The sequence below is a fragment of the Phasianus colchicus genome, chromosome 30 (assembly GCF_987193195.1).
Source record: "Phasianus colchicus chromosome 30, bPhaCol1.hap1.1, whole genome shotgun sequence".
In the NCBI taxonomy this organism is placed as follows: Eukaryota; Metazoa; Chordata; class Aves; order Galliformes; family Phasianidae; genus Phasianus; species Phasianus colchicus.
The window spans coordinates 270,209-292,698 of record NC_143465.1 but is presented as its reverse complement, the minus strand read 5'-3'; the positions used below and the strand labels follow the sequence as shown (position 1 = coordinate 292,698).

The following is a 22,490-nucleotide window of genomic DNA, read 5'->3' as shown; positions in this document are numbered from 1 at the left end:
CCTCTCAGTCTCTCTCCAAAGGAGACATTCCCGATGCTTTGAAGCCTTTGAAGTCACGTTCCTGATGTCCAAGTTACGTGCCCATCATGTGTTAATGCTGTTGTGCCAATCGGTGGGCTCAACAGCTGCAACAAAGACACCAACGTCTTTGGGATAGGCTTATTTTACTGCCTATGACAAAATAAAACCAACAGTAATATTGGCAGCGTCTATAGCCAAAAGAGAAGCTTAGCAGTAAAGGGAATAAGCAAGGCAGTGGGCCTACTCATTGCCACGTGAACACAGTGGTGAAGAAAGATCCACGACCAATTGCCCCAGCACTTTACCATCAGCCAGATCCGCAGTCACTGGGGAGCCCCGTTTGCAGGGAGGATCTGAAGAACCTCTCCCAGCCATGGGGAAGTTGCACAGCAATGCATCCATCCCACGAGTGAGGCGTCCAGAGACGCTGCAAGCAGCTCCAGCCTTTCTAGCACACAGTAAACCAATGTACGGAGCAGTCCGAGGGAACAGCCGCTGCCCTCTTTCTCCTCTTGGTTTTCGCCCCGAAGCCTGGCCAGGGCTCAAGGGGAACAAAAGGCGTCGTGCTGTCAATCTTGCTGCAGCACGGGCCTCTTTGGCAAGACTGTCTGCCCAGCCCCCCCGCGTCGGGCTTCGTCGGGTAACGAACTCAGCAGCAAAGCTGCCCTCGGCTCCTCGGGGAGAGCCCGCCGTCGTCACGGAAACGCAGCGTGACAGCACGCAGGTCCCAGCAGCCCGGCTGATGTCACCGGCGCCGTGACTTCCTCTGCCTGCCCTGGAGCCGCAGCCCGAGAGCTTTCCGGCCCCCGGCCTCCCTCTCCCTGGTCAGCGCCAGCGCCGCCAGCTTTCTTCTCGGACAGACGTGAATACAGAAAACGGCAGTCGAGTCCTCCGCCTGCGGGGCAGCGGCTCAGCACGGCGCTGCTGACCGTTCGAGCCGAGCCGAGCCGGAACCGAAGGCGGCCGCCCGACTCTGCCGGGCTCCGACGCGTCTCGATCGGCGGGGTCGGTCCCTCTCTTTCGGGGCTGCCCGGCTCGGCCAGGAGCCGCTCCCGGACACCGGGCGTCCCGCCGCTCGCAGTCAGCCGCCGGTTCTCAGCCGGCGGCGCCCCGCCGCGACGCCGACTCCGGAGGACGGCTCCGTTCTGACGCGGGACGGACGGGGCCCCGAGGCGCGGGGCGGGCGGCGGCGGGGACGCGGGGCGGCGGAGCGCCGCTTTCCCGGCACGGAATCCCGCGGCCGCCATTGGCGGAGAGCCCGCGCTCGGCCCCGCCTCTCCCGCTCTCCTATTGGTCGGCCCGCGGAACGGGGCGGGCGCTCCCGGCGGGGTCGTTTGCGCCCGCGGTCGCGCCGTCATTGCGTCATCATCGCGCGCGTCCCGCGTGGCCCCGGCCCGGCTGCCCGCGGCGCTGCCCCGCTCCGCGCGCCCGCTCCGCTTCCGGGGCCCCGGGGCCCGCGCCCCCGGATCCTTTTCCTCCGCGCGGCCTTCCAGCCGCTCTGCCCCCGGCCTGCAGAGATGCCTCGGGTCGTCGTGACCGAAGTGCGGGACCGGCGCGTGGCGGTGTTGAACGTCGTTCCGTTGGCATCAGCCGTCGGTCAGCCCGTCCAGAGCCCTGTGCGGGGCCTTCGTTTCCTCAGGCGGATAACGGGAGGATGCCGGAGCCGAGGGGCGGTGGGAGGGAGGCGGGGACGGGAGCATCCTGCCGTGCCGCCAGCAGCCCGGGGGCCGCGTGCTGTGGGTGCCGGCACGAAGCTCCGCCGTCCGTCAGCACGGGAGCTGCGGTTCTGGTGCAGCAGCAGGAGCTCAGCGCAGCGCTGCAGAGAGCGGTCCGGCGGCACGGGAAGAAGATGACGGCCTGGAGCGCGAGTGCCTCAGCAGTGTCTGCAGCCTGCGAGGAGCCGAGCCGGGCTGGGGAGAGGAAGGTGTGGGAGTCCCGGGGAGGGACGCGCGATGGCAGCGTTATTGGCAGGATCAGCTGCTTCCTCCACCGCTCCCGACGCCGAGCACTGGTTTCCTTTGAGAAGCAGCCCACTGTCACATCTGTGGGGTTCCGCAGGACACACAGGCATGGGGTAAGTTTAGGTTGGATATCAGGACAAACTTCTGTGCAGAACTTCTACAGCCGTGGGTGGGATCCCCCTGAGCTCCCCTTCTCCAGGCTGAGCAGCCCCCTCTCTCTCAGCCTCTTGTCATGGCAGAGGTGTTCCAGTCCCTTCACCATCTTGGTAGCCCTGCGTTGGACTCTTTCCAGCATGTCCAGCTGTCTCCTGTACTGGGAGCCCAGAGCTGGACGCTGTTCTCCAGCTGCAGCCTCCCCAGTGCCGAGCAGAGCAAAAGGAATGGTGCAGAATACTGGTCCTTACCTGCTACAAGAGAAGTCAGGACTAGGGCTATGATGGGAGCGCATTGCTTTATGATTGACGTGGAGAACTGCTAGGAAGAAGGCCTGGTGGGCCTGAACACAGATGCCGGGTGGTCCAGCTTTTGTTTCACTGGAAACCAGGTACTCCGTGGGCAGCAGCATGGAGATATGTTCTCCATGCAGTTGTGCCCCCGTGGCTTCTTTCTGATATGCTTGGGAAGTCCCACTAGAACAGGCTGCCGTGTGAGACAGAAGTGAGAGAGAAGCATCAGTTGTGTGGGTGGAGTTTTACTATCTCTGTGTTCACATCTTTTATGTTTGTCTTCTTTTTTTTTTCCAGTTCAACTCTGCGTGCGTCGGTCTGCCTTTGCTAAATCCTTTTCTTGTGGCCTTAGGCAACAATCGAGGGGGTCTCAAGTTTCAGCGCTGAGCAAGAAGCGCAGGCTCTCAGGAAGGCCATGAAGGGCTTTGCTAAGTTGATCTCCCTCCATGGTCAACTTTTATTTTTTCCCCAGCACTGCGAATGGCTGCTCTGGTGGTTTGATAGAGGGAAGCATAGCTGCTTGCACTGCTCTGCTGCACAACTGCCCTAAAAATTGTTGGAAAGTGGAAACAGAACTGCCCTTCGTGTCCCAAAATGCAGCTGCTCTGGTGGCCTGGGTCCTGGCAGCTTTGTGTGCATCGATGTAGTCCTGGAGCTGTTGAGAGCCGGCTGTGTGAGGGACTGGAGGTGGCACAAGACCAGAGGGCACTTCTGATCCTTGTGCAAGCATCCTGACTAGCTTCCATTTGTTTCTTGCAGGCATGGATGAAGATGCCATCACTGACGTCTTGACCAAACTAAATATTTCCCAGCGTCAGCAAGTTCTGATCACCTCTAAGAGCACTACTGGCAGGGTGGGTGGTCTGCAGAGATGCATGAACGTGGTTGTGTCACTTGGGTGCAAAGTGAAAAACGACCCAATCTCTACAAGAGAAAGGTCGGCAGAGACTTCACCTGACCAAGGTTGTTTTGTTCTTGTTCAGTTCAGAGCAGTTGTTGATGCAAGGAGGGTTGGAGCCTGAAGAGGAGTGCTGAACAGCTCAGTTCCTCTGTCCTCAAAGGCCGTCCCTTCTGCCAACTCCTTTCTCCTCTTTGCCTTCTAGGATTTGATTGATGACTTGAAGTCGGAGCTGAGTGGGAATTTTGAGAGGGTGATCATTGGGGTGATGACTCCCACCACCATGTATGATGTGCACGAACTAAGGAGGGCTGTGAAGGTTTGGAAATCTTCCTTTTGTATTGCTTAAGTTCTGGCCAAGGACTTACTGCTTTGTTATGCATGTCTTCTCTCTCTTAAAGAAACCTGGTTGCACGTCACAAGCAGGTGCTGGTATCTTAAGTCTTGCCTTGGTGATTCCCTAGGGAGCAGGAGCAGATGAAGGTTGCCCAATGGAAATTCTGGCTTCTCGCACCAATGGAGAGATTTGTCGCATTAATGAGAACTACAAGCTTCGTAAGGAGTGCGAAAGGCTCTCTTGTCAGTTTCCTTCTGTCTGCGCTTCTTAATTGGAGGCTGTAGCACTAATGATGATGGCTGGAGTGCTGCAGTGCTGCTGGGAGCCCTGGGCACAGTTCTGTACTTAGCTAGGTTACAGCTGGCAAATGTTGTGGGCAGCACCCAGGTGGTGGCCCTGCTCCTAACGGGTGCTGTGTGTGTGTTCTTGCTGGAATATGGCTGCTCCCTTGAGGATGGCATCGTATCTGACACATCTCCCATGTTTCGAAGGGTCCTCGTGTCCCTCGCAACGGTGAGCCAAGCTGAGGGGAGAAGGGGGTGAATGTTCAGAGCTGTGGGCACAGCTCTGCACTCAGTGGTGAGGAGCTCCAGGCTGGCTTTTTCTCACCCTGTGTGTCCCATGACCTGCTCCTCAAACCCAGCCTCTCCGGGGAGGGAACTCTGACTCTGGGTGTGCATGAGTGCTGTGGGCTCTTCTTTAAATGTCCCAGTGAAGTGGGTTGCTGCTCGTTTCAGAAGGAAGCCCAAAGTACATCTGAGCTGCATTTCATTTGTAAGCTAGTGTTCCCTTTGAAGGACTCCATTATCCATCCCCAGCAGCTTTTCATGAGTGGGGAATTCTCAGGAGTTGCTTCCAGTAGATGCTCTGGTGAACTGAGTCTTCTATCCTTGTGTCTTTGCAGGGAAACAGAGATGAAGGAATGTATGTGGATGATGCCCATGCTCAGCAAGATGCTCAGGTGCGTAGTAATGTGCTTCCCAATCTATTCTTGAGCAGGTGATGCATGGTGAAGAGAAGCCAGCCTGTGAAATGGAAATAATGCTTTTAGCCTTGTTTGCAAGTCTCTAACGAGAGGTCTCTCGACAGGCTGGCTACTTGGCAGGGGCAATGAGATTTTGGCTGTGGGTTGCCGTGCCTGGTAGGTGCTTGTTGGAAAATATCCGTGATCTAGACAAGTACGCGCCAGCAGTGCTCTAGCTGCAAGGGATTTAAGATCTCCTGTACGCCCAGTCTTCTCCATGAGCCTTACTTTGTCACCCCTAATGTCTTGAAGTGCCTGTACGAAGCGGGGGAGAAGAAGTGGGGAACAGATGAGGTGCAGTTTATGTCCATCCTCTGTACACGGAACAGGTATCACCTAGTGAGAGGTAGGACCCCTGCACAGTGTCCTGGGTTTTTCTTTCCTTCCTTGTTTGTGTGTGATGCTTTTGTAGGAGCTCTGTAGCTGTCCAGTAGATGTGAACTCTTCTGAGGCAGCAGGTGTCCTAGAGAGAGCCGCATTGCATCCATTCCATTCTGGCTGTTTTATTCCCTCCTGAGACTGAAAGGGACTTGAGAAACCGAAGTCCAACTGGCTGCAGCTCCAGCATGGAAAGCAGAGATCATGAAGTGTGACTGCCATTGGGGCAGGGGGGAGAGGAGCTAAGAAACTTGATTGGCAGCACAAAGCAGCAGGTCTTGAAAATGGTACTAGCTGTGGTAGGCCAATTCGCAAGACTGTTAGCAGTGAAAATGAATTATTTCTGTGGGGCGATCCTGATTTAGCTGAGAGTGCTGCAGGGATGAAAGAATGTTCATGCAGTATACGAGGAGCTTGTTGCAAAGCGGTCCTTTGAACCTCTGTGACTTTCTGCCATAGTTTTTGATGGTACAGAGGCATTGCTAACAAGGACATAACAGCATTAAATCTGAGATGGTAGGCAGTTATTCGATAGATTGTTTAGTTCTTGTTCGGCCTGTGCTTTTTGTTGTTGTCTGTCTGCTATTCAGCTCAGAATACAGAACTATTGTATTTCTCATAAATGCTTAGCACTCAAATATGGAAGTGCTTCACAGGCATTAATTTTTGTACCTAACAAGTTTTACTATGAAGCCACGAGTGTCTTCATCATTATTTAGCACAATAATTGCAGCAGTACAAACAAACAACCAACCTTATAAAAAATATTACATGCATTATTTTTTTTTAGCTCATCAAGGAAAGGGTTCTGTGAATCTTTACCTACACCTAGATCTACTGTGCAGTATACAAGATGGATACTCATCTGAAATATCTAGTGCTGTATCTATATGCAAAGTGTCAACCTAAATTTTTGGCTTTACAAAATTTTGATGACTATATTTTGCAGTAGATACATTTACAGCCTAGTTGTTTCTTCATTTCTTTTTATTTCCAGTACTTGAATGTATTATAGGATTCTATATGGGTTTATTTGTGTGGCAAAGATCACCTTTCTTTGTTTACTGCTCCAAGATACTCGTTTTATTGAAAATTACTCATGAAGACTTATGATGTTTCTCTGAAAATGCTGAAAATAACTAAATGGCAATCTTTAACATTTACCATTAGAAAACAAATGGTTTGTGCATGAGATGAAAAGACAATAAAATCTGTTATGTTAACAGATAGATATCATTTACTTTTAAGCAGAGTACTATGAAATCTTTTACCAAGAGGTACAAAATTACAAAAGAAGCACTGAATTTACTTCAGTCATTTTTAAATTTTACTTGAGAGTCTGTCACGGAGTTATCTAGATCAACGTGTGCCCTCGACAGGGGGCAGCAAGCCCATAGGCCCCCTGGCCCAAAAACAGGACGGAAAAGGGGGAAGGGAAGGGAGATGGGAGCTGGGCCCAGAAACCAGAACAGCAGCAACAATCTAAGGAGGAAAACTTAATTTTACTAAACATGATATCGGAATGCAAGATAACACAATATAATATAATATAATTGAAATTGAGGCTAATAAATCAAATAAGAGAGAGAGAGTGTCCGAAACTAAAAGGCCTACTTTGAACTGAAGGCACACGGTTGGGGAGCAGACCCACACACTGCTAGGCAGTGAGCAAGAGAGCCAGAGAGCAAGATCCCATGACTCCCTCCCATGGCTTATCCTCCTCTCTGAACATGAAGTCCCCTGGGATGTGTAGTTCTTCCTTTCTTCTGAGAACCAGGCATCCAGAAAGTTGTCAGTCCACGGAACTGGAGTATTAACTCTTTAATTACCCGTGCTTTACATGATGTTTGGTGTGGAATACCGATAACAAAATTATAAAACCATGACAGAGTACTGTGTTTTGTACTTTTTTGACTTCCAAAGTCAAAAAAGAGCTGATTTTGCTGTGGGAGGTAACTATGGTTAGGAGAGAAACTGTGTGCTCATTTTCCAGAAGGTAGTACATAAAAAATAAAGAAAGATCTTTGTATTCCTGGAAATTTGAGAAATTGGAGGGTCTGCTGTAGGAAATAGGATATATCAGTGTTTCTGTTTACAAGACAGTGACTGCTGTTTGTAATCTGTTAGAGGATGGGTATCTTGTCACAGAACAACCCTTTTGGACATCTTTATAAATGTTTTAGTAACTGAGCAATGGATCAGTGATGCAAAATACTTTCGTATCTAGCAGCAGCTCTTATCTGAATTTACTGTATCTATTGTGGAGAAAGCACGAGGTTCCAGTGCTACAGTGTTTGTGTTGTGAGCACTACAAAACTTTTTAAAACCACTGTTCATTTGCTCAGTATCAAAGAAAACATTTTAACTAAACTTAAGTGCTAACTAGTCACTCGGAGGTCTTCACTACCTAAAATTTTCCTTCATAACAGAATCTTTACAGTGTATGAGATAGAAATAATAAAATAATTTTCTTATTCTTTCCCTTAGGCATTTCCTGGAAACACAGACTCTGATAGTGTGGTCCGACATGATTTGCAACACCCAGTCATTGCTCGCTATGTACGTATAGTTCCTTTAGATTGGAATGGAGAAGGCCAAATTGGGTTAAGAATTGAGGTCTACGGCTGCTCCTACTGTAAGTTTTTCCATTATATTCCTTTAAAAAAAAAAAATCTAAATAGAAACTGTCTTTGAATTTCAGATTAAATCTGAATCTCAAGTGCTTTTTGCTAAAATGCATGAAGATATTCCAGGATTACTAATTGTAATAACTGGAGCTTAATTTAATATTTACTGTATCCTTTATTCTGAGTTTCTAGTTAGCTCTTCTATAGGAAATACAGCATTAGAATTAGTAAGAGTGCTTTGAAATCACTACTTTTGATCTTCAAAATTGTTTTTGCAGAAGACTTGAATAGACCAGTTGAGGAAAAGATAGCATTCAGATACATTTCATGCTGGGTCTTGAGAGGGAAACAAGACATAATTCATTGCCTGATGACAAAGATAAAAATAAAACAAGTAAAAATTCAATTGAAGAAGCTCACCTTGTCTAAATATGACATGTTTTTCGGAGATTTTTCCTTTAATATTTGAGTATAACTTTAGAATCTCTTCTAAAAAAAAAAAAACGAGATGAGCAATGGTGCAAGTGGTTAAGAGCACAACAGATCAAGTTTTAAGAAAAGCAAGTGTAGTTTCTAAATACCATTCCTTGAATTTGATCCTGTGGGTGCTTACGTGAAGTCCACATGCCTGCAAACTGTAAATGTCTGATGTCCTATTTCTATGCAAATTTAGTACAGTATTCTTGTAGATGTTTTAGGGGAAATAAATACTTGAGATTTATCTTAAAAAAAAAAAAAATAAAAAATGTTAGAACAAGTTAAGAAGCACCTATCTTGAAGACTCTTCCATTGACATCAAGTGATTTAAGACCTATTGAAACACTTTGTCATGGTAACTAGCAATTATGTTAATTAACTAGCAAAAATATCTTGTGATTTCTGTTGCTTTGACTTGGCTATGTGCTTTCACTCTACTAAAATATTTTATATGCTGTTTTAAGTGTAGCCAACACTATAACATGGTTGATTTCACATCATGATTACATTTTTTTACATTTAAGTATATCTACTATACAAATTCAAGTATATGGAGACAGAAACCAACTTTTTTTTTTTTTTAATCCAACACTTTTTTAAACAACAACAAAAAAAAGAAAATATTTTTAAGTTGTAGGTTTTTTTGTTTTTTGTTTTTTTTTTTTTTTAGCCAAAAATATTTACAAGCAAAAGGTTTTAGGTTTTTGTTTTGTTTCCTTTTTTTTTTTTTAATTAAATTGATATCTTATGCACTGTAAGCACGTTACAAGATGAATTTGGAGTCTGAAACTAAATGTGAGGAAAAGCATAGTTGGCTAACAAAATTATTTCTGTCACTGGATGAAAAGTTGTCTGCTTGAAAGACTGCATATTTCTGGAGAAAAATAAAACACATCTATCAAGGAAATAATGAATCAACTAAAAAAATACTGATAAAATTTGTCTTCACAGACAACTGAAGTAAGAAACCTAACCTTTTGTTTTCCTCGAAGAGAAGCATTGAACTGCTAGTATTATAAGTTATTTCAGTATTTTGTTAATGACATTAATATTAATGTTTTACATTTATATGTCTATAGGAACTTTTTTTTTCTTTCTCCTCCCAAACAAACAAAACAAAGAAACAAAAAAAACCTCTCCTAAAATACTGTGTAGATTTTAGAAGCAGGAATCAGGCTGTCCTTGAGTCAGTATGCTGAAACCAGTAGACAGCAGCAGCGCAGTTGAGAAGAAAAGTTCACTGTCTTATGACTTCTTGGAAAAACAGAATAATGTTTGAGAGTTCCAAACTTGTTTTCAAATGCATTATTTGGAGCAACTTATGTAAAGTTACATTGTTCCATAGATACGGAATTCAGCAGGAGCAAAGTTTTTAGCCCTATAATTAGTATTGTATATTGAAGCATTGTCATTAACCAGTGAGATTTGCAGATTAATCCTGCTGTCAGTGAAGAAACTGACTGTATAGATAAGTAGCAATTTTTTAAGCCTGATTAAAACATGGGCATCTAATCCAATTTGTGAAAATTTTTTGAAACATTACCTAAAGCAAAAGGTTGCTTAATACCTTACAATCATATATTTTTCTTCAAGTTTGTAGGTTTATATTGAATGCAGTCTTTTATTTAGAGAATATTTGAGAACATATTTCAGATGTAGAACTTGCACATTTTCTCATAGTAAAGGTTTAATTGGAAAGTCATAAACTTAGTGCTTAAAAAAATATTTCATTGCACAATACAGCAATCTGGTTATTAGTCTCAGAGTATTAAGAACTCTCATTAAACCACATATTGAAATACGTGGTCATTAATTGCCATATTGATTTGTTCTTATTTTTCTTGAGTATGCTGATAAAATACACATTATTTTTTGTGTGTCAGAAATGGAAACCACATTCTTCCTTACACAGCAATGTGAATTAAGAAAAAGGTTCAACTTTAAAAGAGAATTAGAGATGACATCTATTCCCTAGAGAAGTTTGTAAAATTACAAAATATTTCCTTTCAAGGTGCTCTTATTCATTTAATTATTTGCTTGCCTTCTTGCTTTGAGATTTTTCTATGTTTGAAACTGCAGATGAGATCTGTGACGTTACTTTCTAATAGATCTCTTGGAAGTCACAAAAATAAATAAATAAATAAATAAATAAATTAAAGGCTCCCTCTACAGTAAGATTGAAAATGTTCTTTACATTTCTCTCTGTGAATAAGTGCTGATGTCAAATTTAGAAAAGATTTTAACTGTGTGGGAAGAGAAGCAAACAAAATATTTAACATTAAAAAAAAATATACTGTAGTCAACGGGAGTTGTAGCTTTCATTTTAAAATCATAGAATGACTTATGTTGGAAGGGATTTTAGATATCATGTAGTTCCAATGCCCTCACATGAACATAGTTATCAACCACTAGATCAGGTTGCCCAGGGCCTGATCCAGACTGGCACTGAATGCCTCTAGGGAAAAAGCATCTGCATCTTCTCTGGGCAACCTTTTCCAGTCCTTTACCACAGTGAATAAAAAATTTCCTCCTATCATCTAACCTAAATCTCCTTTCTTTTAATTTAAAACCATTCTTGCCCGTTCTCACTAATAGACCATGAAAAAAGTTGGTTTTCTGCCAGTTCATAAACTCCTCTGAAGTATTGGAAGGTCACAATGAGGTCTCCCCAGAAAAACAATCCTCCTCTCCAGTATAAACAAGCCCAACTTCCTGAACCTCACGGGAGAGGTGCTCCAGCCCTCTGATCATCTTTGTGGCTGCCCTCTGGACTGATTCCAACAGCTCCACATCTTTATTGTCTTCAGGGCCTAAGACCTGGGCACAGTATTTCAGGTGTGACTTCACAAAAACAGAACTGAGGGGGACAACTTCTTCCTGTTACCCAGTTGGCTGCCCTTCTTTTGAGGCAGTCCAGTATACTGTTGGCCTTCCAAATTGCAAGTGCACAATGCTGGCTCACATCCAGCTCTTTATCCACTAGGACCCCCAAGTTCTACTTGACAGAGCTGCTCTCATTGAGTACTTCTCCCAGTCTGTTCACATATCTGAGATTGCTCCAACCCAAGTGGCAACACCTTACATTTTGGTTTGATGAATCTCATTTGATTTTACATGAGCCCGCTTTTCAAGCTGTTCCAGGCGATTACAGATATGTAGTGAAGCTGTGCAGAGAGAAAATTAGAAAAACCAAAGCCCAGTTAGAACTGAGCTTGGTCATTAAGATAAAAGACAACAATAAATATTTCTATAAATATATCAACAGCAAGAGGAGGGCTAGAGAGAACCTCCATGACTTGTTGGACACCGAGGGCAACATGGTGACCAAGGATCAGGATAAAGCTGAGGTATTAAGTGCTTTCTTTGCCTCAGTCTTTAATAGTAAGACTTGTTACTCCCTGGGAACACAGCCTCCTGCACTGGTAGATAGGGATGGGGAACAGAATAGGCCCTGCATAATCCATGATGAGATGGTTTTGGACTTGCTCCAGAAGCTGAATGCTCAAAAGTCCATGGAGTCAGATGGATTGCATCTAGAGTGCTGAAGGAGTTAGTGGATGTGGTTTCCAAGCCACTCTTCATCATCCTTCAGCAGTCCTGGCTAACCGGGGACGTCACAGTGGACTGGAGACTGGCAAATGTGACACCCATCTTCAAAAAGGACGGAAAGATGATCCTGGTAGCTCCAGGTCTATCAGTCTCGCCTCAGTACCAGGGAAGATTATGGAACAGATAATCTCAGGAGACATAATGGACCAATTAAAAGTCAACCAAGGGATCAGGCCTAGTAAGTATGGGTTTACAAATGGTAGATCATGTTTGGCAAACCTGATTTCATTCTATGACAAGGTGAGCCATTTAGTGGATGAAGGTAAGGCTGTCGATGTGATCTACCCGGACTTCAGTAAAGACTTTGACACTGTCCCTCACAACATTCTCATGGAGAAGGTGGCTGCCCATAGCTTGAATAGATGTATGCTCTGCTGGGTGAAACACTGGCTGGATGGCCAAGCCCAAAGAATTGTGATCAATGGAGTTGAATGTAGTTGGCGGCTGGTCATGAGCAGTGTCCCCCAGGGTTCAGTACAGGGGCCGCTTCTATTTAACATCTTTATTAACAATCTTGATGAGGGGATTGAGTGCACCCTCAGTAAGTTTGCAGTCTACACCAAATTGAGAGGGAGTGTTGATCTGCCAGAGGGGAGAAAGGTGCTACAGAAGGTCCTGGATAGACTGGATTGATGGGCCAAGGTGAACCGTGTGAGATTCAATAGTGTCAAGTGTCAGGTCCTGCATTTTGGTCACAACAACCCCAGGCAACCCTATAGGCTTGGGAAGAAGTGGCTGAAAAGTTGCCTGTCAGAAAGGGACCCTGGTATATTGATGGACAGTCAGCTGAATACGAGCCAGCAGTGTGCCCAGGTGGCCAAGAAGGCCAGTGGCATCCTGGCTTGGATCAGGAATGGTGTGGTGAGCAGGACTAGGGAAGTAATTTGGCCCCTGTACTCAGCACTGGTGAGGCCTCACCTCGAGTACTGTGTTCAGTTTTGGGCACCTCAATACAGAAAGGACATGGGGTGCGAGCAGGTCCAAAGAAGGGCTGCAAGGCTTGTGAAGGGCTTGGAAAATATGCCGTATGAGGAGCGACTGAAGGAATTGGGCTGTTTAGTCTGGGGAAAAGGAGTCTGAAGAGAGACCTTATTACTCTCTTCCAGTACCTGACAGGTGCTTACAGCAAGTGCAGGGTTGGTTTCTTCTCACTGGTGACAGGATGACGGAAAATGGTCTCAAGTTGTGCCAGAGTAAGTTTAAGCTGGATATCAGGAAAAGCTTCTTTACAGAAAGGGTTGTTAAGCACTGGAATAGGCTCCCCAGAGGCAGGGTTGAGTCACCTTTCCTGAATGTGTTTAAAAACCATTTGTTTACTGTGCTCAGAGACATTATTTAGCAGAGGGTTGTTAGAATTAGGGTAAGTTTGGTTAGGTTGTGGTTGGACTTGATGGTCTCTGAGGTCTTTTCCAACCTGAGCACTTCTATGGTCAGGCATAGTCTATCCTTGATGAAGCTGTGTTGGCATTCTTGAATCACCCCCCTCCCCTTTCTTGCACATGCCTTAGAGTAGATTCATGGAGGTTCTGCTCTGTGATCTTCCCTGGCACAGGTAAGGCTCACTGGTCGATAGTCTCCCAGATTTTCCTTTCTCCCTTTATTAAAAATGGGAGTGATGATTCCTTTTTCCACTTGCCAGGACCTTCACCTGACAGCCATGAATATTCAGAAATGATTTAGAGTAGCTTGGCAACCACATCAGTCAGTTAGTTCAGGACTCTGAGATACATGTTGTCCAGCTCCAGAGACTTGTCCATATTTAGTGTCATAAGGCAGTGTCAGACTTGCTCTTTTCTGACAGTATAGGAGGCATTTTGCTCCCCATCCCCTTTGTAGAGTTTCAGGTACATATAATATATTTAATACACTCAAAAGAGGAGAAAGGATCTTTACATTTGCAGTGACATAATTTATCAGAAAGCAAGCCATAGGAAAAATTTATCAAAAAGCAAGTCATAGGAAAGAAAGTAATGTTACAGAAGGCAAAGTATCCACTGAATTCATTAATGCAAAGCTGATGGAATATTTATATTCAAGCTCTTTTTGAGACAGAGAGTAAAGAGACATGATAGATAGATGTCTCTCGTCATGTTCCCATTTATGAATTTTTTAGACAATCAGCAAATTCAAGGCATCTGGAGCCTATGACAACTACAATATATATTGTATTTTATCACTGATTTTTGAAGTTCATAATAAGCTCCTGCAGAATCATTGCCATACGAATAGTTCCTTCAATCACAATACTGCAGCAGATTAATGCATACAAAACAAACAAACAAACAAACAAACAACAACAAAAAAAACAGTAGCATTCCTATTGAACAGTCTTTGACAGCACTTTTTAAGATAATCTTCTGAGGACTTCTGGGTGCTGAAATCTTATGGCATGAGTGGAATGGAGTCACTGATACCTTTGCTCATGGACTAGTTCTATCTTGCTATGTCAAATGTTACTGTTAGAGTATTCTGATGTATGACTGATTTCTTTTTAAGGAAGGAGAGAAAAGAAGAAAAATAAACAAGTCAGACCTTATCATTTTATGAAGAAATGAACATTTTTTTATGGAGATTATTTACTCCTTAGATAGTACAGTGAACAAAATCTTGGTCATGTGAATATTTACAAGAGAAAAAAAAATTAGACTTGGAGATGCTGTTAAGGCTTAAGCCATAAGCATTTGAAAGGAATATTTACAATAACTGTTTTGAAAATATTGAAGTGCTAAAAATTAGAGCTTGAACAGATTTTGACAAGTTAATCCTATTTGCCTGTAGTGACTTTAAGTGAAACCATTGTTCCTCTTCACTATTAATTCCACATTCATCAGCTGTATTCATCATTAGAAAAATTTCTGTGATACTTGTAATTTCCTTTGCCATTGTCATGCTATTGCTACCAACTATTCATATCTCCATCACTCTCTCCTATGGTTGCCATATGTACTTCACAGAAACTCCATTCTCTCCAAAACTATATATTACATCAAAATATCACAGGGAATATTTAAAGTAGATAAGAAAGCCACTATTTAACTTGTGTGGAACCTAACCAATTTTCTTTTGTCCAGTGCCACTAGATAGATATACTGGACATTTTGTTTCATCAGCCTATGCTCACAAACAAACAAACCTTCACGATCAAAAAACTGATGAAGTGTCTTGATGGCCACTGGAACTCCCTATGCTGAATGAACTATATGTCCATATGTATGTAAACATATGAATACATATTTATTCTTTTACACTTTTTTTTCCACCTAAATTGTGAAGATACTTATGTGGTCTCATAATCCATGTAAATGGTTCTTTGCCAACCTCTCATAATATTTTATTACTCATAATAATAATGTTCACTAAACTGTCTTAATGAAAAGATGGACTTCTATGACCATAGAAGTGATGGAACTGCATAAAAATATTAAATGATAGATAGGAAGAAACATTTTGAAGCATATGTTTTGTCTAATCATGTTCTCATATTTGTAGCAACTGTATTAAATCATTGTAATTAAAATTGTTTTTCATTTTGGAGAAAAAAAGAATCACAGATGTGAGAAAATTATCAGCAGTCACTGTAAACTTAGTAGCTTTGTTTGTGACAGTGAATAGAACACTTAAGAGTTATCCGAAGCATCCAACCCTCTTTTTCTCTGTTTCTCTTTAGATATTTTTATTCTGGATATTTCTACAATTTCTATGTAATTGATCTTCAGCCAGCATAGTCACAGTTCAACATCTGCAAGCATAGCTTGGTATTTACTTTTTCTGATATTACAGGTGCATGTCTCAGTACTTGTATTAAAACAATGGAGAGTGAGGGAAATGAACTGTGAAAGCATTTGAAGATCTCTTTGAAAACATGCTCTGTTTGAAAGCTTAATTCTTTTCTAATGTACTCTCTAGCATGTTTTTTTTTTTTTAATTTTATTTTTCTTATTTGTTTTCACATAGAGGGGACTTCTTATCTTGAAGATCATAAAAAGTGGTGATTTTCCTCATTTGCTCCATGGTACTCCTCAAACAGTAGAGTTTTGCAGATTTAGGATCAAAAATAACTTTTTTTTTTTTTTTATAAGTATTTAAAGTGTGGGTTGTTTACCTACTCCCCAGGAAGAAATAGTTGTGATTGTTTCTTTGCAAGTGTTTGTTATTCTGGTATGAAAGTAAGTGAGAACAGACTTCAGCTAATTTCTTATCTCTAGTGGTTAACAGTAATAGGTATGGGTCTATTTTGGTTCTGGCTGTCCAGCACAGGGCACCCCAGACACACACAGCAGCCCAGCAGGCCCTGTCATCAACTCGGCACCTAAGAATGGTACAATTTTTAAATGAAATATTAAAATTTAACATATATTTTTCATTCTTTTAACATATATTTAGTCTGATACAAAAAATGTTTTATTTTTGTATCAACTTCTTGAAACCACAGCAAATTGAGCAGTCCATTATTTTTAAATGTCTAGCTGTAGTGAAGTTACTGGTGGATATTCTCAGGCACCACAGGTTTGTGATCTGCAACAGCAATGTGTATCCCATACAAGTACATTTGTTATGCATCAGTGGATGCATAATCAAAGTCAGATTTAAAAAAGATCTATTTTACATGCATACATATCCCACCAAAATGTTCAGTTGCATACTCAAACATTTTTCAATTACACTTGAACACTTTTTTAAATCATTCAGCATTTCCTTTAGAAGAGTATGTATTGCTAGTTCATTTTTAAAAGATTTTTTAAGGTTTTTTGATGGAATACTGTATAATCAATGAATGTACAGATGTTATAACAGAATCACTGAATGGCCAGGGTTGGAAGGGACCTCAAGGATTGTGGATCGCCAACCTCCCTGCACATGCAGGGCCACCAACCTCCCCATTTAATGCTAGACCGGGCTACCCAGGGCCTCATAAAATCTGGCCTTGAACACATTCAGAGATGGGGCATCCACAACCCCTCTAGGCAGCTGTTCCAACACCTCACCACTCTCTCTGTAAAGAACTTCCCCCTGACATCCAACTTAAATCTTCCCTCCCTCAACTTCAAACCATTTCCCCTCGTCCTGCCATTATCTACCCTTTCAAAGAGTTGACTCCCCTCCTCTTTGTAGACTCTCTTTAGGTACCGGAATGCTGCTAAGAGGTCACCCTGCAGCCTTCTTTTCTCCAGGCTGAACAAGCCCAACTCCCTTAGCCTGTCCTCACAGGGGACGTGTTCCATCCCTCTGATCATCTTTGTGGCCCTCCTTCAGAAAAATTGATTTAGAAATACTAATTTTTTTTTTTATGGGACACTTGGACTTTGTTTATCTTTTAGAACGTCACAATAAATTAAATAAGATTTAAATACATTCCCTTAAAAATTTTCTTTGCTCTGAAAGTAATGCTTCCCATTTATCAAATTGTATCATCATAATCTTATATAATATAGTTTCCATTTAAATAGAATAAGTTCTAAGCTACAGAAGATTATTTTTCAATGTAGTCACCATGACTAGCTATGCATTTTTGGTGGTGATTGAAGAAGGGCTTGTATGCTGCGCGTATTGTTTAAAAAAAAAAAAAAAAAAAGCCTGGAGCAGCAGATTTGATCCACTATTACTGTCACCACTGCTGAAACACACCACCTAACACACTATGCTAACACTGACCGTTAAATCTCTGTGAATGTTCATCAAGTATTGAAGAATGTCAATGGATGCTGTTTTTTCCACATGGAGGAATTCAGTTATATCTTTGTTTCATGTGCACTTCTGTGTCAGATATAATTTTCACAGACTGCCACTATGCTGCCATCATGGCAACAAAATCTAGTGGGATATTGGTGGGAACGTTCAATCTCTACTGTTATACTATGATATCTACCTCTGATATCATGGGCCAACAAAATAAAATAGAAGGCATTGCTTTCAGAGCAGCCTTTGCATGAGAAATCTATAAATCTTTCCTTTTCACATAAGTGCTTATATAACTTCTAGATTAGAAAATTATTTTAATAAAGGAACCTCAAACTTTTAGAAGAATGTATGTAATTAGCAAGTTCTGAAAATAAATATTTTTTTTACATTATTAATTGTTTTCAGCATTTATTTTTCCGAACAGAACTTCATATTTCTGTATTGGTTGCTGGAAAAAGAATTATTGCTTAATTCCTTGCATGGTAACATCTCTATTTTTCTTTTTCAGAAACTTGAAGTAGTGGATTTTTAATTCTTTCAATATAAACATGTTCTTACTTCCTTTCTTCCTTCGTTTTCTCTCTCCTTGTTTTCTTTATTTCTCATGGTACATAGTTGCCCTTTTGGTTCTAAGTATATTGAACAACTTGAGAGAATAACTTTATAAAACTATAGCTATAAAAAAGTTCTTTGTTACCTAAAAGATCGCATCCCTGGATGTGTTTAAAAACCATTTGGATGTGCTGCTCAGATAGATGATTTAGCAGAGGCTTGTTAGGGTAGTAAGGTTAGGTCGTTGGACTCAGTGATCTTGAATGTCTTTTCCAACCTGAGTGATTCTATGATTCTATTTGTATAGCCACAGCTGGCATTTATGTAGCATGCTTTTATTTACGGATGCTCTTGCTTAGTGATGCATGTATAAGTGTGTCTGTCCCCCCATCACTTTACCCCTGTGTACATTCTCTTCAGGTAGAGAGAAAAGCGGTGATTCTGTTTCCTATGAAGACTAAATTGCAAACAATCATACAGACTGTTACTGAACTAAAGAAAACTGAGTTAGTTGTGTTGTTTTTGGTGACATCAGTGTTGCCATGGTACCAGAGGATCTCAACGCACCCCTTTTGCTTGGGTACTTCTTACATTTTTTTCTATGCCTTGTATAGGTGCAGAAAATTGTACCATTGAACTGTCCACTGGACTAATGGGGTAATTGGGACAGCTGTCCCTTCACCGCTGCTTCATAGCTTCTCTTCTTTGACTCGTTTTCTGAGGAAAGCCTCTGAACGGAATACAACTTGCAAGCATTGGTTGTTGGTTCTTTAGGTTAGATTCAGTGAAGCTTACTTATATCTGGTTAATCTGGGGAGGATTGAAGATCCTCTGTATCTCTGTCACCTGTTCCACGTTTGAGCACCCTCACAGTGAGAGCCTTTTCATTCTACTAAGTATCACCCTGGGTAGGGACACATTTCACTAGATGAGGTAAAAGGAGCAGTCCTTGAGAGCAGTCCTGCAGAGAAGGACCTGGGCGTCCTGATGGATGATAAACTTAACATGAGCCAGCAGTGCTCTTGCAGCTCAGAAAGCAAATGGTATACAGGGCTCCATCAGAAAAGGGGTGGTCAGCAGGGACAGGGAGGTGATTGTCCCTCTCCACTCTGCTCTTGTGGGGACCCATCTGGAGTACTGTGTCCAGATCTGGAGCCTCCAGTACAAGAAAGACAGAACTGATGGAGAGGGTCCAGAGGACGACCACAGAGATGATCATGGGACTGGAGCACCTTCCCTACCAAGATAGTCTGAGGGAGCTGGGCTTCTTCAGTCTGGAGAAAAGAAGGCTGCAGGGTGACCTCACTGCAGCCTTTCAGTACCTAAAGGGAGCCTACAAACTGGAGGGGAGTCATTTCTTTGAAAGAGTAGACAACAGCAGGACAAGGGAAAATGGGTTTAAGTTGAGAGAGGGAAGATTTAGGTTGGATGTCAGGGGGAAGTTCTTTACAGAGAGAGTGGTGAGGTGCTGGAACAGCTGCCAAGAGAGGTTGTGGATGCCCCATCCCTGGAGGTGTTCAAGGCCAGATTGGATGGGGCCCTGGGCAGCCTGGTCTAGCATTAAATGTGGAGGTTGGTGGCTGTGCACATGGCAGGGGGGTTGGAGATTCATGATCCTTGAGGTCCCTTCCAACCCTGGCCATCTGTGATTCTGCAATTTTTCTGGGAGGCAATTAAAGTTAACGTAAATACAGTTTTGCAGCTTACTGCTGTGCTTTCTGGAAACTTTTGCCTGGGTAGCTGTGCTCATCAGAGGTCATATTTCACTGCAGTCTGGCTGACATAAGTAAGCCAGAAAGGTAGGTAGTATATATCTCAAGTGAAGCAGCAAATGACAAATTCACCAAGAAGTTTAAAAAATCGCTGCACTGCCCAATAACTCAGTGTATTCTTCTATGTTTTAAATACATGAGAAGACAATGCATTCCTGGAGCATGCCTGAAAATCAGTAAAGATGTGCAAGTTGACAACACATTCTAGCAAATCACACTGCCATGGCTTAATACAGTATTTTCCTACAAATGATCTTTACTGCTTTTTTGCTGAAGGTTATTGATCCTTCCGAGAATTTTCACCAGCTTCAGTGGGTCCAGTGCTTCATAGTATAGCTTAAAAAAAAACAAACAGGACCTTCTCCCTGCCTATCTTCAAGCTCTGTTTCTTTGTAGGAAGGTTACTGAACCTCATGTGGCCTGTAGCTTCCCATACAGTAATCTTTTTTTGCTGCAGATTTTTAAGAGTGATCCTTATTCCCCTAGCATTAAAAACAGCATCTTTCTTTCACACAGCCACTTGATTGTGTTCTTAAAATGAGATAATGACAATTTCCACTCTTGAAGATATTTGAAGCTCTGGATACTTGAAGCTCTGGATGTACTTATGGGCAACCTGCTCTAGCTGATTCTGCTTGAGCTGGGGGATGGACGAGATGACCTCTAGAAGTCCTTCCAATCTCAACAATTTTGCAAGTTTCTGAAGATGAAATTATAGCTGAGGCAAATACAGTTCTCCCAATCCCCTACCAATCCTTTCCAACAAGTTTCTAATAATAATATATTGTTGATCTTCATTTTGATTTTACTTTCATGTTATCTCACACAAAGTGGGGGGACATAGGACAGGAAGTAAAAAAGAACAACATAAAAGGAATGATGAATATTTTCACAAAATTAAATTATGTGGCCTGCCGTATCTGAAGAAAAAGAAGGATATAAGTTCTTTTGAGAACTGCGGTTTAACTTGTCACGTAGCTAAACATCACACAGCCATTCACTCTCTCCAGACTCCCCCTTTCCATCCCAGATGGAATGAGGGAGAGAATTGGGAAAAAAAAAAAAAAAAAAAAAAACAGGAATTGCAGGTTGAGATAAAAACTATACACAAAGAAGAGGAAAATGGGAAGAAATGCAACTATAAATATATAAATGCATACTTTATACAGCCACAGTGCAATTACTCTCTACCTACTGACCAATCCACAGCAATAAATACAACTCCCTGCTGACCTGTGGCCTGCCAGCAATGCAAGTTCTTACCCCATACCAACCAATGCCCAGCAACCCTCAAGGGGTGTCTGTCCCATGTCCTGGCCTTCATCAATACTAGAGCACTTCTCCACCAGTCCAAGTCAACCAGTTCTACATCCCCATCCCCCTTCAAACTTAGTTTACAGGTCTTTGGATGAGCCCTGCTAATTCCTGTTCCAGAACCCTTTTGCTACTGTGAAATAAACCTTTTCCATGTATTACTGTCAGGTCTGGTGTCTTATAAAACCAGCCATGATCAAAGAACTCAAAGCCCTGCCTATAGCATCAGTCTTGTAGCCAGGCATTTATGGACTGGATCCTTCTATTCCATCCCATGTCATCACCTGAAAACGAAGGGAGGGAAGAGAAAATAACTTGTGCCCCAGACCCTTTCACCAACTGTCCCAAGGCCTTGAAGACTTTCTTCATTCCCCTCAGACTATGGGATGCAGTTTCCTCCCCATCTGTGGAAGATCAGCAGAGGGTAGTAGTCATGACCTTCTGCATGTCATATTTTATAGAATAACCCTTGGCCTAATTCTGGCCACCTGTCCTGGCTCCACCCTCCCCTTGCAGTCATGCGTATAGCGGTGACTTCTTTTTCCCACTAAGTGGCCTGTCCTGGCTTGGCCATGGACATGCTCCCATGACTAAGCAAAAGCCAGGACATCTTTATTTCAGCTGAAACCAGAACAAGTGTTAAAAAGGACACAAAAGCATACCAAAAAAAAAAAAAAATTACCTAAATTTAAATTTAGAAAAAGTTTGGCTTTCTTGAGTTCCAAGGTGATATAGTCTCTTGTTGTCCTTCTCCATGGAAAATTACACCTTCACTTTCAGAGGTCTTAAATTTCAGAGAGATGACATCTTTCAATGTTTTCATTTTCTTGTTCCTGAATCTGTATGGTAGCACTACGTGGCCATCAAAATTGATAACATCAGCCCCTAATGAAGAAAAAAAAAAAAAAAAAAACAACATAACATTGTTTATGAGCGATTATATATTCCAGTAGCTATTGGAAAAAACAGATACGTTGTATGTAGATTGTATCTGAACAGAATAAAAACCTGTGCAAGTGCAGTATGCATTGCAAATATATTTTCTATTGACCAAGGATTATTCCTATAAAAAGTAGGAACGAGGAAGGGCATAAGTTTAATTCATAGGATGTAAAAAACCAGCATCAGGAAAACAAATACTGCCACAGTACTAATTTTATTCTGACTTTTCTTAAATGTATTTGCTTTCCTATGCATTTTCTTAACTAGTTGACAACTTCTGAGTTATCATTAATTACTCATATTATGCCTCCTAAAATCAAATATATGCATCTGTGAAGACTGTAATCACTAAGACATGAAACTAAAAAAATTGTGTAGGAGTTTTAAAATATTTTTCCTTGCCTTGTTCAGTTGTATATATAGAAATGTTTGATAAAATTTAGCTTCAACTGG

At 42.4% G+C, this 22,490-nt stretch overlaps 1 protein-coding gene across 8 annotated transcripts; it reads left to right on the top strand.

The window, feature by feature from the left end:
- Positions 1–1,344: 1,344 nt before the first annotated feature.
- LOC149914302 (annexin A4-like) lies at positions 1,345–21,376 on the top strand. 8 transcript variants are annotated; one of them, XR_016460483.1, is made up of 5 exons: positions 1,345–2,095; positions 2,206–3,282; positions 3,532–3,645; positions 4,568–4,624; positions 7,553–8,753. XR_016460483.1 is itself a non-coding variant. In XM_090127026.1 (5 exons), exons 2-5 carry the CDS (start codon positions 3,190–3,192, stop codon positions 7,757–7,759), a joined length of 471 nt encoding a protein of 156 aa, XP_089983152.1. In that variant the 5' UTR covers positions 1,352–2,095; positions 3,188–3,189; the 3' UTR covers positions 7,760–8,753. The 8 variants fall into 8 exon arrangements, 7 of the variants coding, with proteins under 7 accessions (XP_089983155.1, XP_089983152.1, XP_089983151.1 ...); XM_090127026.1 differs by having other exon boundaries at positions 1,352–2,095; positions 3,188–3,282; XM_090127027.1 differs by adding an exon at positions 15,446–18,658 and having other exon boundaries at positions 1,355–3,282; positions 7,553–7,700.
- The last annotated feature ends 1,114 nt before the right edge of the window (positions 21,377–22,490 follow it).

Bases quoted from the DNA above. Each gene is read 5' to 3' on its own strand.
- LOC149914302 (XM_090127026.1), top strand. From the start codon at position 3,190: ATGGATGAAGATGCCATCACTGACGTCTTGACCAAACTAAATATTTCC. The intron at 3,283-3,531 runs GTGGGTGGTCTG...TTTGCCTTCTAG, and splicing joins CTAAGAGCACTACTGGCAGG to GATTTGATTGATGACTTGAA. The intron at 4,625-7,552 runs GTGCGTAGTAAT...TCTTTCCCTTAG, and splicing joins ATGCTCAGCAAGATGCTCAG to GCATTTCCTGGAAACACAGA.